Source organism: Furipterus horrens, unplaced genomic scaffold (assembly GCF_987537825.1).
Source record: "Furipterus horrens unplaced genomic scaffold, mFurHor1.1.pri manual_scaffold_6, whole genome shotgun sequence".
NCBI lineage: Eukaryota > Metazoa > Chordata > Mammalia > Chiroptera > Furipteridae > Furipterus > Furipterus horrens.
Window position 1 is genome coordinate 182517170 of NW_028327176.1, and position 16948 is coordinate 182534117.

The 16948-nt window shown below is 44.1% G+C and overlaps 1 protein-coding gene across 3 annotated transcripts in view; it reads left to right on the forward strand.

Moving 5' to 3' along the window:
* MTHFD1L (methylenetetrahydrofolate dehydrogenase (NADP+ dependent) 1 like) overlaps positions 1 to 16948 on the forward strand; it is a 192234-nt gene that overhangs the window by 62193 nt on the left and 113093 nt on the right. For 2 of the 3 annotated variants that reach the window (XR_016511660.1, XM_090279977.1), the window contains exons 17-19: positions 4770 to 4846; positions 9054 to 9194; positions 15076 to 15144. Coding sequence is in view for 2 of the 3 variants with exons in the window: in XM_090279977.1 (XP_090136103.1) it covers positions 4770 to 4846; positions 9054 to 9194; positions 15076 to 15144 (287 nt within the window). In the remaining variant the exon portion in view is untranslated. The remainder of the gene's footprint in view (positions 1 to 4769; positions 4847 to 9053; positions 9195 to 15075; positions 15145 to 16948) is intronic. The other variant, XM_090279978.1, reaches the window with a different exon arrangement.

Genomic DNA, 16948 nt, shown 5'->3' on the forward strand with positions numbered 1-16948 from the left:
ACTCAACAGCTTCCACATGAGGTGCCTGCGACGCGTCCTGCATGTCGCCTGGCAGGATAAGGTCCCCAACACCGAGGTGCTGAAGCGAGCCAACATGAGCAGTTTGCATGCAGTTCTTAGTGAGAGACGCCTCAGGTGGCTCGGCCATGTCAAAAGAATGGATGCAGGCCGTATTCCCAAAGACCTCCTCTACGGCGAGCTAGCAGAAGGCCAGAGGTTGACAGGGCGCCCAAAACTGTGGTTCAAAGACATCTGCAAAAAGGACATGACACAATGCTCCATCAATCTCAACACATGGGAAGTTCAAGCAGACGACCGCCTAGCCTGGAGGCTCGCGGTCAGGCAAGGTACGTCAGGCGCAGAGGCTGCGCGCAACGAGGAGGCGGTCCAGAAAAGATCGAGGCGGAAGCAGCGTCAACAGCAGCAACAGCGGCCATCTGCCTTCACCTGTAACAAGTGTGGCAGGGATTGTCACTCCCGAGTCGGACTGCACAGCCATTCTCGGCGGTGCAGATAGACTCTCGAGAAGCTACGCCATCGTCTCTCGAGATGGACGGCTGCCGACGACGACCTTTTAATAGATATTCTTGCTTCAACTTCCATCCCCCGGTTCAGTAGGTTCGTGTCACAGAGATGTTGTCCCGTCACTGCCCAGCTCAATCCTGTGTGACACAATTTCCCCCCATCCTGTGTGGGATAAAACTGCCATCCCATGGCTTGGCGTTGGGGACCTCACCGCATTGTGGCCCTACACCGCAGTGCTCCCTGTCTGCTTCCCAGAGAGGCGGGCCCACCTTCGTCCTGCTGCCTGCCCTGGCCCAGCCGTCCCAACCTCGGCTCCCTGGCCAGGCCCCCTCCGTTACGAAGCTTCCCTTCTGGGAATCCCTTCAAATAGTTCGTTAACCCATGAGATAGAAAGAGACAGAGATGGAATCTCAGCTCTCCCGTTTCTGAGCTGTGCAACTTTCTCCACCAATGACTTACTCCGTTTCCTCTGTGAAGTGGAGTCATAATTCTGGCCTCCCTTTGCACAGGTCCACGGCAACAGGGGAGAGCTTTCTAAACGCTAAAGCACCAGCCAAATAATCCTCGGGCACCGCGTTGGTGATAGTTGTATGATGGAATATTTCTGTGTGTCTGTCTCCCAAACCAAAGGAAAGTCAAATCTCTTTGGAAACTTGTAGAAATGTCTTTTTATTATACAGTGGGAATGTCTAAAAAGAATTAGAGATATCCTGCTATATTAATAGCAGCTGGAGTTTGTGTATAATTCTATTTGTATTTTAGGTGTGAAGATTTTATGACCTACTAGCTTCATTTCTGTCATAATATGCAGGTTCTGTTTTGTTAGCTTTTGGTTGCAATGGTAATTTTAAGTGGCTCTAGAATGTTTCTTTGTGGAGGAACCATAATCTACGTAAGCATGCCTCTATTATTGAACAGACCAACATCGTTATTAATAACCGACATGAATATTTCCTGCATTTTATTGGGTAGACTACTTTACAACTGAGAAGGTTAATTATTACAACACCATTATACCCAAAATGCATAGTCAACATGTTGAAGGCATTTGTGTGTATGTGTGACTCTAAAACTTTTTCAGAAGTTTGCTTGTGAGAGAAAAACCATGCAGGTGGAAACTAGAGTATTTTACTCCAAGCCTGTGGGTGTACTAAAAGAGAGATTTCTACGCGGGTAAGCATTCTTCTGCGTCCGCTTTTTGGTTCCCGCCGGGGCAACTTTCCGCAATCGGATGGTGGCTCAGGCCCGCGGGTCCGGGAGAGAAAGGGTACCCAGCCCCTCCTAGTTGGGGCTGGTGAGCAGATCGGTTTCTCTCTGAGAAGGCAGACGGGAGGGAAGCTTTCCCCTGTTGCAAATCCATTTTAATGGAAGAGACAACTTAAAAAAATTATTCCAGATAAATACTAGAATTATATTATTGTTCAGGGCGCTGAAGTCAAGAAAACGTTACAGCTGTTGACAAGTCACCCAGGTTCAGAGGAGTTTGGAATAATAGCTAATAAGGAGTTTAGCTCTTATTCCCGTGAATTAATAGAAGAAATGGAACTCTCCATTAAATGAATTGAGGACATTTAATGCAGGCTTTTTTTTTTTTTTTTTTTTTTTTAAGGCAATAGAGGCTCAGACCTAGGAATAGGATAGCCCTTGTGATGTGATTAGATCCTTCTGGGATTTGATAACTCAAGAGGGGTCACTCAGGGCTGAACACCTCTTCTCCAGCCATGTGGTTATTTTATGGCCCCCTTTGCTTGCAGCCTGTGCCAGAAATCTTAACAGTTTTTACATCCTGTGCCTCACCTCAGAAGCTTAAAGGCCTCCGTACCTGGCAACAGGGTGGAACCAGGAGCACATAGAATATTCCAGAAACATTTAATGGAAGCAGAAGAGACAGCAGACCTGGAGCTATTGTGTGTGCGCCCCTGCCTGGCTGAGCACTGGGACCTCCACGGGCTACCAGTCTTCCTTGTTCCCCATGTCCGTCATGTGCCCTCTTGGTCATCAGGCCAAGGGCCCACGAACCTCAGTCATCTTCAGAGACCCAACATCAGGTTCCTGGATCCCAACACTGACCGACCACCCTGTAGGGGATCACAGCAGTTCTTCCACTGAAACCAGAATAGCGGAGCTGCCCCTGATGTAGTACTTTGTAGCGCCCAGATCCTGAGCCGGTATGTCCCTCAGACAGTCAGCTCTGTGGCACTACAGGGACTGACTAGAGCAAAGAGTGAAAAAGCATCCTTCCCCATTCCCGCTCATTCATATGGTGCTTCCCTCCTCTTTGACAATAAATGCCTTAGAGACAGGTGTCTTGTTCCTCTCTGTATCCCTGTACAGCTAGCATGGGACCTGGCGCAGAATCAACGCTCAGTAAATATTCCTGGGATGAATTGCTGCTTCTCGTTCCACCTTTAGCTCTATCATGTAGAGGCCAGGGTCATTTAGCGTACTTTCTGGTACTTTCTATGTCAGAATTTTGGCTTCATGTATCACTGACAGATCCACATGACTCTTTCTCGGTACATCTCAAGTGTGTAGATGTGGGACGTTCTGCTCTACCAGGGCGTGGTAACCCCCCCAGCCGACTTTTGAGACCACCAATTATAGTTCATCTTGCCAACATTTGGGGGGGAGGGGCTTGCTTGTGTTCTCTTTGCTATATAAAAAACAGCTCAATTTCCAGTAACAAGATCACATGACTCATGCCAAGATTATGCATACTTGACGTGAAAGAAGGAAATCTTTTCCCTTTATTGACTCTGCACTGCAGATCTTGGGGATAAGGACTAGCTAGCGATCGTATTGAGACCCATTCCTTTGTCTATATTCTCTGCTTATATCTTAAAATCTTGAAGGTTTATATGTGTTTGATGAGTGTTGAGTGTGAGTGTGTCTGAGTGTGTATACATGTGTGTGTATGAGAGTGTGTGGCATGTGGATAAGGAGACATGCCGCAGCTGAGCCAGGGGACAGAGAGGGGCACGGTACGCAGGTCTGCTAGTGCTGTGTGCGTGGAAGAACAGGTGAACATTTCCATTCTACAGAGGCTGCTAGTCCCCGGATACATCCTTCCTGTCACCATTGTCAGTGCCATGTTACACATTTAGTAAAGATCTGTGTTGTCAGTGTGGATGGCTTGTTGTTTGAAGCCACATAAATTATTAGTGAGGTCTCAGCCCTTCTGGCTTTGTTGCTGGCATTGTAAATTTGGTGTTCACTAGACCAAATCTAGTTTTTACAAACAAAATGCAAATTGGTGCAATTCAAACGAGCCAGTTAGACAAATAAGGGGATTTGGTGCTTGCTAGACTCACGGGTGACTTCTCCACATCCCCATCTTCCTTTACTTTCCTATTGTGGTTAAATATACCTACATCATTTTAACTACTGTAAGTGTGCAGTTACTGCCATTGATACACCCACAAGGCTTACAGTGATTACACCCTCAACACTGTCTACACCCAAACCTTTATCATCCCCAGCAAAAGCTCTGTACCCATTAAACAATAGCTCCCCTTCTGCCAGCCCCTGGCGACCACTGTTCTACTTTCGGTCTCTCTGAATTTTCCTATTCTACATAGTATCAAGCAGCAGTTGTCCCTTCTAGCGTATTTCATCGTGCCTAATGCTTTCACCATCCATCCATGTTGTAGCATGTATCAAAAATGCATTCCTTTTTATGGCTGTATAATGTTCCATTGTATGTGTATCCACATTTTGCTTTTTCATTCATCTGTTGGGTACTTGGTGGTTTCCACCTTTTGGCTATTGTGAATGATGCAGCTGTGAACATGGATGTGCAAATATCCGTTCAAGCTCCTGCCTTCTAGTCTGTTGAATGTATGTGCAGAGGCCACTTGCTGGCTCATATGGAGGTTCAGTGTTTAAGCTGTTGAGGAACTTGATTGCCTTCTTCTTGTGACTCAGGCTTCAGCATAAAATCAATGTCGCTGCCTCAGAAATTCTTTCCCTCGCTGCTTGGTCAAAGAGAGTACCTCGCTTCCATGAATGCCCTGGCACAGACTGTCATCTCACCTTCTCTGTCTTCTTAAGGCACTTACCCCTAGCTGGTATTTTCTTGTTCATTTGGCCCCTCCCCGTGTCCTCCCACTGGGATGTCTGCTCCCGGGAAGCCAGGCCTTGTATCTGGCTGTCCACTGTCTCCCGTCACTAAGAACAGTGCTAGGCGCACACTGGGCAGCCAGTCTGTCCTTACTGATTGAATAATCTGTTCTCTTCTCTTTCAGTATTGGATACAAATGACCGATTTCTACGAAAAATAACCATTGGGCAGGCCAACACAGAGAAGGAGTATTCCCGGCAGGTAGGTGGCCTTTGCTTCACAGGAGTGGCTCTGTTCTTAGTGGCATCGGTTTTACAGCGGCACCGAGGCCAGTTCTCTGCTTTTCTCTCCTCCTTCCTCTCCCTGCAGTGCCAGTGGGTCTCCCAGCATTCCAAGGTGGCATTTCCAGTCCCTCAGCAGGACCAGGAGGCATCAGAAGGCGAGAAGTCTCCTGTATTCTGTTACCATCCTTTTCTTGTGTGATTTTAGTCATGTTTCGGGGATGAGCCACTCAAGGGTGTCCCTTGAATGTCAGTCCTAACATATTTTATTGCAGACCCACCCAGTTATGACTACATCCACATGACAACCAAAAAAATGAAAATCTCAGACACCTTATTCAAATTTAAAAACTAAAGAAAAAAACCACCTCGTTATGTGGCTGAATAGCCTGAGGAATTTTTAGGGATAATGTCTCATTACCCAAATCCAGAGAATGTGGAAGATAATTTATGACACGCACCTTCGTTTTAATAGGTCTCGAATGTGGGGCAGTGGTGCGGAGGGAATATAAATTCATTCCATGGTTTTTCAGCCGGGCCCAGTGGGCCTCTTAGTTATGTTTTTGGCGGCTTTTTTTTTTTTTTTTTTTTGTAATAAACTGTATATTTTAAGACAGTTTTAGATTTATGGCCTTTATATTGTTAACTTTTCTTAGTGAAAGAAAGAATCACTTTTACTTTAGTATAAAGAAGAGATAATTCTAACATAAAAAAATGAAAATCTTTAGTATGAAGAAAATGGCCTATAAAAATATTAAAAGACCAGTGCCAGCTGGGAGAGGATGTTTGTACTAGATATAAAACACAGGACTGATGTGCCACACATAAAAAGAAGGTCCACAAATTAATACTCAAGTATTGCTCTCATTAAGGCCTTTCCTGTCACCTTCTTTAAAACGGTATTTGCTTGGCCCTGGCTCTGTGGCTCAGTTGGTTGGAGCGTCATCCCGTACACCAAAAATGGTCAGGGCACAAGGTTAGGTTGCAGGTTCAATGCCCAGTTGGGGTGTGTACAGGAGACAACCAGTCAATATTTTTCTTCTCTCATCGATGTTTCTCTCCCTCTCTCTCCCATCTTCTCTCCAATAAACATATTCTTGGACGAGGATTTAAAGAAAAACCTGTAGCTGCCTGTTCGAAACTCCCTTTTTCCTTTCCCTGCTACCCTTCCTCACCTCGTCTGTTTTCTGCCCGCCCCCCCTTACTAAAACGTGAGGCTCATAAGGGCATGGTTTCTGTCTCCTGTCCACTGCTGCAGTCTCCGAGTGTAGAACTTTGTTACAGGGTAGTAGTATTTGTTAAATATTTGTTAAATGAATAAGTAAAAGACAATTTATGAAAACAAATTAAATGCCAGTAAGTCATCATAAAACTGCAAATTAAAAAACAAGGAAGTAACATTTACCAATGACCTGACCAAAACATGGACTATTAAACGTTAGTGAGGATGCAAAGAAAGGGAGACTTCTGTCCAGCGTTCGTGGGTGTATAACTGGTAAAGCCTCCTGCATGACAGTTGGTTAGTATTAAGTTTTGAAATGACCCAACAACTTCAACTCCAGGACCGTAAATGTTAAAGAAAAAGGAGGAAGTGAGGAATGTTTGCATGTGGGGAAAAAAAAAAATCTGTGTATGAGGATATTAGTTGCAGCATTATTTGTAATGGTGAAAATTTGTAACAATCCAAATGCCCACCAGTAGGGTGGCTACAAGCCTTTGGTGCCTCCTTCCACATCACAGGTACACATGGCAGTTGAAAATAATAAAGTATACTTGGGGGGAGAGGGTGAGAGGTCTCATACCAGTGTGAAAGGGAAAAAGAAAACTTCAAAAAATTTGAAGTAAAATACACATAATCACGTTTATGGGAGGAAAAAGCCATCATACATGTTTGTATACCTATGTAAATGCATAAAATGGAAGCTGGTAAAATGTATACCAACTTCTGACATAGTTACATCTGGAAAGGGGGTTGGGAAAGACGGGGTAGTTAGGAAGGCCTTTCACATTTTCTCTGCTTATTTTTTCCTGTAACTGGGCACTGGAGAGAGGGAAGGTTAATAATGGCTGTGATTTGAATGCCTACTATGTGCCTTGTATCAGTAGGCTCATTACCAGCACATTCAGTTTGTAAATCTGGTTTACAAATGAGAAAAGTGGGCATGTTATAGTAAGTACCTGGCCCAAGGTCCTATCCTGTATTGCTTTATGTATACATGTTTTTAAATAAAAAGGGGTTATATTTTAAAACTTCAGCTGCTTTTTTAAAATCATAAGACCCTATTGAGGACATCTTTAAATGTCAATAAAGGGAGAGCTATATGATCACATTTTAATGGCCATACAGTATCTCACCTTGTAGGTATATTATAATGGATTAACCAGTTCCCTGTTAATAGACACTGAGGGTGTTTGCATTGTTGGGCTATCATCAATAAGCTGATAAACACACAGGTAACATACACTTGTATTCATGTATGTTCTTACATGATGATATCCTTAGGACAAATTCCCAGATCCCTAATTGCAGAGCCAAAGAAGATGCAGATTTCAAATGTTGATGTATATTTCTATATTACCCTCCAGAAAAGCAATGTCAATTCACATCCTTGCCAACATTGCTTTATGTCCTTTGTTTAAATTTGTGATAAGCAATAAGAATAATCACACTTATATGATTTGAAATATTTGCAAAACAAAAATGAGGAGCCCTCTATATCACTCAGTCAATAAAATGAGCAGCTCTCTACCTCATTTAGTCAATAAAATGAATAACAATGAAAGCTTTATTGATTCAGTTTGTTTCATTTCTTATATTGCTCAAGATATTAAATTTTGAATTATAATGGTTACAAATAAAGAACTTGTATGTGTATTATAAATTCCACCTATTATGCATGTAATATTTTAAGAATATTTCTGGTCTCATGTTTTGTATAGAAACTCAATATTTTTAGTCATTTCCTATATATGCTGTTTATCATGGATGGTGGTATAGAGAACTCTTAAGTATCATACAATGAAAAATCACTTACATTTGGAATAGGCTATATTGAGAATGTAATAATTGAATATAGTTGCATTTGACTTTCAGGTGATATTTTTTCATTAAATTGATGACTAATGAAATCGCACTCAGGAAGTAGCCAGAAAGCTCCTTGGTTCTTTCATTTCCTTTCTTGTCAGTGATGGAAATGGACAATAAAATGTTTCGTAAGGGGGTCCCACTAGGGCAGAGCCATTTTCTCTCCGTGTGAGCTTGAACTTGTCTGGCTCGCATGCCCTTTGTGAAGAAGAGATCTCTGCCAGAGTACAATGAAGTGGTTTGTCCAGGGGCTGAATTAGCAGGAGGAAGCCACATGTGTCTCTTTTGGTTCCTGTTGCTCTGTGTGCAGCCTGGAGCCAGACCCAGGACAGGCAATACGGAGGTGCAGAAAGTAGTCGCTCACCAGCATTCTGTGCTGGACCCTTCACGAGCTGGTGTGGCCACGCCCCCGTAGACAGCTGAAAATTGATTCTGGGTCTTCTTTTGACATGGTGGATTACACAGTCAGCGTGTCCCCCACTGCTGGGCTGAGCTCTAACTCTGGGAAACTGGCCCCAGGACCATCCTCCTTCCCTGTCTGCTCCCCATCTCTTTCCTGGACAGACAAATGCAGCCTTCTTGACACCACAGTGCACAGCAGTGGATACGGTCAGCAGGCTGTTCATTCATTCAACCGATGTGTATTGAGTGCTTATTGGGTTTCACATTCAGTCCTACGAGCTGGGGACTCAGGAGTGAACCCTCCCCAAAGGGTCTGTCCCTGCCTTGATGGCACTAACAGTCCAGTGGTGGAGACATGCATCAAACAGGGAATCACATGACTCACTCATTAAAGGCTGGAACATGCTACAGAAGCAGACAGTGCCGTGAGCTGTTGTAACAGGGGCCTAGCCAGACCGAGTCCTGCTCAGCAGAGCAAATGGAAGAAGCTTGTGGCCACCCTACAAGGCCACCCGAGAAAGCACCAAGATCAGGACCGTGCATGCTCTAGACACTCAGAGAACGTGTGCCCTTGAGAATGGCCCATCCAGAACAAACCCCCGGGCCTGCAAGAACTTAACTGCCGAGATACAGCTCCTTGTGGAAATGGCCATCCAGGGGGCCCTGCCACTGACTAGTATCTTTGCTTTCGCCACTTCAGGCGCAGTTTGACATCGCCGTGGCCAGCGAGATCATGGCGGTGCTGGCCCTGACCGACAGCCTCAAGGACATGAAGGAGCGGCTGGGGAGAATGGTGGTGGCCAGTGACAAAGATGGGCATCCCATAACAGCAGAAGATTTGGTGAGTACGTCCACTTCAGGATCGCCAGAAAGCTTGCCGCCCGTTCTTCCATGCTCAGGAGGATGATAGTTTTCTTTCTCCTATCCACGCGTGAAATGGGAAGTCGGAGGATTTCTGCACGCACCTTTTTTTCCCTCACAAGCCTGTTTGCTTTACAGCTCCATAATGTTCTCACGAGCCTTTATAACGTGCTTGTAATCGGTCGCAACCAAAGCCCATGAAATTTATTTCATGGGTTTTTCCCGATCCTAGCCAGTCCTGAGCTCTGCTCTACCTGGAGTGGGGCCGTCCTGCACCCCCTGGCTTTTGAAAAGGTGCGATCTCTGCCTGCTTTACATGGAGGGTGAATCACCTCTCAAAAGATAAGAAGTGAGTGGCCCCACCCTCATGAAAGGGAAGATTAAATTAACCTGGCACGTTTTGGGCTCCAACCTGCGCCCTGGGGACCCTGGCTTCTTTAACACGTTACGTACCGGGGTATTTAAATGCCTTTTAGAAATGACGAGAATTCTCACCACCCGTATGCAGTGTGTTAATTTTGAGCCTTAGATTTGGGTTTTACGGTATAGAAGCAGGTCTCCACCTTACTCTATATTACTCCACTGGCTCCTCTTAGAGCGGAATAATGCTTTTTATAAAGCTTCCGTGGAATCCTGGCACACCACTGCCTTTTTTAGTTCCTCTTCTCATTTGGCACACTCATCTTTTTGTTCTTCGTTTAAATAACCATCTATAATGTTAACTGAGGCCCCGTCTGGGGTGTAGTTATTTCCTTTGCTTGCACATGTTTATAAGGACGTAAGGAGGACACAGGCCTACTGGACGGCCGTTACTCCAAATTGAAGCTTACTTCTCATATCAGGAGTCACATGTGATAATGGAATCTAATGCATACACGCTGCCAACTGAACAACAGTGGTGGAAGGGGAAAGGCAAATTAATATTTTATTAATTCCAAAAGCTTAGGACATAATATGAACCCTTTGCCAACATGTCTTGATTACTTTTTGGCTGCTTTAGAAGAAATGTATCTGACTGACTCATCTCATAGGTCTTTGTCAAGTAAATTAAATAAATATGTTTGTATCAGCAGCTTTATGGAATGCTTAGTACTGAGCTTAAAGAGTAAGCCCGTGTTCAGCTTGGTGTAAAAGTACTCCTTTTCAAAAATTGTCCAGACCTTGACATTTTTTTCACATTCCTATCTAAACTGACATATTAGTTTCTATATAAGTACCAATAAATATGTGGCAGGAGTCGCTTGAAACTTAATCCTCAAATATTATTTCCCTAAACTTATTTTTTTTCTGTGTGATAAAAATTCTTGGATCCGGAACAAACTCAGAGTTTGCTTTCTTCTATCTTTTGTGTTTCTTCTTTGCAAAAGTACTTAATCCCTGCAGATTGCCTTTCATTGAGTTGGAACTGGCAGCAGTGGGTCTACCTTAGAAAATGAAGGGTGGACTCTCAGCGCTTCTATACTATCATTTTACTGCCTTACAGCTTGTTTCGCTTTAGTCAAAAGAATGTATGTATTTCGGTGAAATTGGAATAGACGACCTCTAACCTTTCTGAGACGATGATTGATTCTGACATCCACTGGAAGAATATGTTCAAGCTCCCCGCTCCATGGACTCGGGATATGGAACGGGTGGCGTAGCTTACAGTGGGCGTGACAGCCCCAGCTGCTCTTGGTGGTCAGAGGCGGATTAAGGTCGGTTGAGGCCCCAGGCGCAGAAGAAACTACTGGGCCCCTTAAAAAAAAAAGAGACAGAGAAAATAAAAATAAATGTTAACCATATTGTATGCAGCGTAGTAATGAAACCAAACATGGGGTCATTAGAAAAGAGTCTAAAGTTGGGATTTTGTGGGGCCCTTCAGAAGTTGGGGCCCAGGGCGTGCGCCTGGTGTGCCCGCCATTAAAGCCACCTCTGTTGGTGGTGAAAGTCCTTTGCATGGGTTTGGTAATGGTCAGTGTGGAAGAAGTAACAGAAAATGAGATGCATCATGGGAAGCCGAGCAGGTGGGAACCCACTTGAGAAAATCCAACAGAAACATCCAGAGTCCTTTCTCTTTTAGTTTCTCGAATCAGGTGTGTCTGACCAGGAACTAGAAGCAAAGATAATGTGCAGAAAAGCAAGCAAACTACTGTTCTTCCACGTGCTCTGTGTTAGGAAAAGAGTTGATTTATTTGCACCAATACTGGCCAGCAACTTTAAAAGTAAAACATCTTTATGTATAATAGGTAGGTTACATTCCTTGCAATGTATATTTTGTGCAATCAAGTAAAAAATAAGAGTTGGGTTTCCTTGTATAAATCTTGAATGATGACATAATGTAAAAACAGAAATTGATCACCTAAAAGAAGTATACTATCACTGGTGATGGAAGAGGGAGAGAGTAATAAGTAATGCACTCTAGAGAGAGGAAGGTTCTCTAGATTCTCCCCGCTGATCTTTTACGAGCTGTTGCATGCCACTTAATTTTCTCATGGCTACATTCACATATATTTGCTTACAGTATAACCTTCCAGTAACTGACTAGTTTGTTAAAAGACATTTGCCCTCAATCCCATAGAAGGTACAATAGCCCAAGTTAACTCTAATGTAAACTATGGAAAAAAGAAAGGAAGGAAGGGAGAGAGGGAGGAAGGAACTTGCCCAGTGTCTTTAGAAAAGATGGAAGGGATTTTTTTTTCTTTTTTTTTGGAAATGTACCATGTGACCTTATCTGACCAATTTTTCCAGTAGTGCTTAGACTTCCTCCCTGTCATCTGCCTTCTCTTCCAGGAAAGGGGACTTAGCAGGAGCCCTGCCCTGAGCCTCCCAGGCCTGGGAGGAGGCAGCCTCACTCTAGGCAGACAGAGAGCATGAGTCACAGAAAAGAAGAAGCCTGTCAAAGATTCAGTGCCGGGCGGGCGTGCCTTCTCTGTCTGGGCTGGGAGGCAGAGAGACGGTGGGAAACCAGAGTGGGTGCTGAGACAGCGCCCGCCCCATCTTCATGAATAGCTTTGTTTCAGTTCTTTGTCTCTGTCTTCGGGCCATAGGGAACTCTCTGATGATAAAAAAATAATGAGCAGAATTGCCAGAAAACACGTGTAGGCAGACTGAAAGATGAGCTTTCTGGCAAACCTCTTAAATACCCTCAGGGAAGGTTTTGAAAAAAAAAAAAATGCAATGACTGTTACTTCCCCATCGCTCATCAGGTCTTACCTGGTTGACATGCATCCAGGAGGGGAGAGAGAGGTGGACAGAGGGTGCGGTGCTGTGTCACATGTAGCCCGGAGGTGACAGCATCTGTGGGGATGCCCATCTCTGGGACAGGCTGGTGAGGAATGAATCACCTTTTGTCAATAATTGGTGTTGCTTTTTTTTTCTTTCTGGAAGAAAATACTTTTGAGTTTATTTTTAAATTATAGTTGACATACAGTATAATTTTAGTTTCAGGTATACAACACAGCGATTCAACTTTTATATACCTTGTGATCACCACAATAAGTCTAGTAACCATCTGTCACCATAGTTATTATGTGATTGACCCTGTCCTTATGCTGTACCTTACATCCCCGTGACTTGTTTTGTAACTGGAAGTTTGTACTTTTTAATCTCCTTCCCCCTTTCCACCCAAATCCCCACCACCCTCCAGTTTGGCAACCATCAGTTTGTTTACTATGTCTATGAGTTTGTTTCTGTTTGGTTTCATTTATTTATTTGTTTTGTTTTTTAGACTCTGTATATAACTTAAATCAAATTGTAACAGAACCCCTGGGCTGCTCCGATTGAAACAGAACCCATGGGGTGTTTAGTTAGGGGCCCGATTGCCCGCCGCCAGAATTATAACTCTCAATACCAGAGTTTGGTGAAAAGAAAAAGAATTGTTTATTTACACATAGTTCTGCCTCCCCCTCCCAGACCTGGCCAGTCTTAGGAAAGTCAGAAACACCGTTTCCCTACTTCCTAGGCACAGTTCAGCTTTACCAGTAGCTGCCAATCACTCAGTTCTGATTGGGGAGGTCCTTTCTGTGCTGTGGTGCCCTCCAGCTCTCAATGCAGGACCGCCTGGATTCTCAGCCTCCTTGTAAACTGCCTTCTTCCTGCAAACCGCATGGATCTCCTCTCCTTCTCAAAGCAGCCTGGCAAGAGCCTCTTCTTAAGGCAGCCTGGAGATCCCTTCTCCAAGCCAGATGGAGGGAGCCCACAAGAGCCAGAGAGTGAGGGCGTGAGGGCCAGAGAGAGCCTAAGAGAGAGAGCCTCCTAGAGCCAGAGCCAGCCCAAAATGTCCGCAGCTCCTTCTCTGCTCCCCTGCCTCCTCTCTCTCCCTCACTGCGTCCTCTCACGCAGTGGGTGTTGCAAACAGTTCCGACCATTCACAGAACCCTCCGTAGGCCCTGTCTGCTTCTTCCATACCAGCCCACAGTCCAAGACCCCTCCCAGACCTGAGCCTTGGAAGTAAAGCAGATCTTTGCAACAATGTTTCCAGCCACTAGCTCCAGGCATGCAAGGGCATCCTGAAAGCTGCTTCCTGCTGCCTATCTCCCAGCCACAAACTCTGGGGTTTGTTTTTGGACTCCCCTGTTTCTGTAACAAAATGGTATTTTTCTTTCTCTGACTTATTTTACTTACCGTAATAGGTCTCTCCATCTTGTTGCAAAAGGCAAGATTTCATTCTTTTTTTATGGCTGAGTAATATTCTGTTGTCTTTATTTTCTCTATCCATTCATCTGTGGTGGACACCCAGGTTGCTTCCATATCTCAGCAATTACTAGTAATGCTGCAGTGAACATAGGGGTGCCTATATCTTTTCGAATTATTTTTTTCATTTTTAAAAATAAATACCCAAGAGTGGAATTCCTGGGTCACATGGTAGTTCTCTTTTTAGTTTTTTGAGCAATCCCATACTGTTTTCCACGGGGGCTGCACAAATTTATATTCCCACCAACAGTGCACCAGGGTTCTCTTTTCTCCACATCCTCACCCACACTTATTTGTGTCTTTTTGCTAATAGCCATTCGGACAGGTGTGAAGTAATATCTTGTGGTCTGGATTTGCATTTCCCTGGTGTTTAGTGACAGTGAGCATTTTTTCATGTGTCTGTTGGCTGTTGTATGTCTTCCTTTGAGAAATGTCTATTCAGGTCCTCTGCCCATTTTTAAATTGGATTGTTTGTGTTTTGCTGTTGAGCTGTATGAGTTTTTTTTAACATTTTGGATATTCTTTACCTGATATGTTATTTGCAAATATCTGCTCCCATTCAGCAGGTTGTCTTTTTGTCCTGTTGACGGTTTTTCCCATTGTGCAGAAGCTTTTCTTTATGTAGTTCCATTTGTTTTTTCTTTTGTTGCCTTTGCCTGAAGAGCCGTATTCAAAAAAATATTTTAAGAGCTATGTCATAGAGTTTACTGCTTATATTTTCTTCTAAGAGCTTTATGATTTCAGGTCTTACATTGAAGTCTTTAATCTATTTTGAGTTATTTTGGTCTATGGTGTAAGAAAGTGGACTAGTTTCACTTTTTCCATGTTTCTGTCCAATTTTCCCAACACCTTTTATTGAACAGACTCTCTTTACCCCATTGTATGTGCTTGTCGCCTTTGTCATAGATTAATTGACCATATAAGAACGCGTTTACGTCTGGGCTCTCTGTTCTATGTGTCTCTTTTTGTGCCAGTACCATGCTGTTTTGATTACTATAGCTTTGTAGTTTGAAATCAGGGAGTATAATACCTCCAGCTTTGTTTTTCTTTCTCAGGATTGCTGTGGCTACTCAGGTCTTTGCGTTTCCATGTAAATTTTAGGATTGTTTGTTATAGTTCTTGGAAAAATGTCATTGATTTTTTGACAGGGCTTAAATAACTGTTGTGGGTTTCTTTTTTCTCTCCTTCAGGGGGTGACAGGTGCTTTGACAGTTTTGATGAAAGATGCAATAAAACCAAATCTGATGCAGACCCTAGAAGTAAGTGATTTTCTTTTTATAGAAATTGCTGGCAGTTTGCATTAATTGGATTGCTAGGGTGTCCTCATGCAACGTGACCATTTCCAGCCAATATGAGCCCACTGGGATCATCAGAATAACTCCTTGGTCATCCAAAAAAAAATTAAAAGTGTACTTACAGTTCTTTAATATAATTCATATCTTGGCTATCAAGTCCAAATTGACCAGAGTAGAAACTTAGAAATTCAACGTCTGTCTTATATCTCAGTAAGTTGTGTAACTATGTTTACATATTTTCTTTTGCCTTTTCTTTACTTAGACTCTCATAATAATTAGGTTTTGCATTTTTTTTATTTTTGTTTTTCCCAAACAACAGAGTAAATGCTGAGAAATGTTTTCCAGAAGGACATGCTCGCCACTGCTTTTCTAAGAATGTTTTTGTTTGTGACTTTTCTTGCTCTTGTCTTCATGGAACTTCAATTTCTGCATCAGAATACCTCTTTTTTTTTCATCCAGGTTTTTAGTCCCTTATCTTGCTCATTTGATGTAGTAATTGTCTAGTGCCCTCCTCCTAGCTAATGAGAGCCCAGGATTTTGGGTGCAGAGAAGGAGGCAGTACACGTATCTGGGTGGGGCTGAAAAAGAGACAAGTGGGAGGGATGGGGAGGGGTCTGGGGAGATGGCGGTGTACTAGCAAGTGTTTTAACAGCCAGCTCTCTGGGGTGAAAATCCCTGACTTGAAGCATTTGCCAGTTTCTATGGTATAAATGTTCCCACAGTGGCCAATTTCTGGCTCCCTTCCAGCAGTCGCTGAACCATGGAGTTGGGAGGAAATACATACCATCATCAGTAGTGCAAACATCTGCTTGTCCTCAAGCTGTTGCGGGACCAAGGGAGGGGGAGGTGACCGGAGGGCAAGCACATGAGGGGAGGACACAGCAGGAACTCAAGTGGAATGTCCATCCAGTGACTCATTTGTTCGGCTGATACAAAGCCGAGTTTGAGTGTTCACTCCGCCACGTACTAACTGTGACCTTGGGCAAGTGTCTGAATAATCTCCTTCTCTCTTTTCTCCCATGTAAAAGAGTGACAGTCACAACAACTCGCCTAACAGGGTTATTGTGGAGATTCAATATTTGTTGAACACATAACCGGCCTTGCAGGGTGCTTGCACGTGGCGGTGAACACCAGCATCCCTGCCCTCTTGGCTGGCACTCTCGTAGGGAGCCAGACAATCGAGAAAGAAATCAGCACATAGCCTGACAATTGGTGGCGAGGCCTGGAGACGAAATTAGAAGGAATGAGGAGACAGGGAGTGATGTGGGTGTGCGGTGTGGTGTCTAATGTCTGACGAGGTGACAGCCGAGACGTGAATAAACCAAGCATGTATCTGGAAGAAAAGCTCTCTAGGCAGAGGTAACATTAGTGCAAAGGTGTTGGCAGGAACGTGCTTTGTGATCGGAAGGGCTCTGGCAGAGAGCAAGAATCTCCATACAAGACAGTACGACAGAAGTGGTGGGACCAGAGAGAGCTAGGTGTCGCCAGTTAGATTCCCGGTCGGGGCACATGCCTGAGTTACGGGTTCAGTCCCCAGTCAGGGTGCGTAGTAGAGGCAACTGATCGATGTTTCTCTGTCTCATTGGTATTTCTCACATTGATGTTTCTCTTCCTCTCTCCCATTCTGCCCCTCTCTTTAAAAATAAGTAAATAGCCCCTGGCTGCCATGGCTCAGTGGATGTAGCGTCCCCCTGTGAGCCAAGTGTCGCTGGTTCAATTCCCAGTCAGAGGACATGATTAGGTTGCCCGTCAGGTCCTCAGTTGAGGG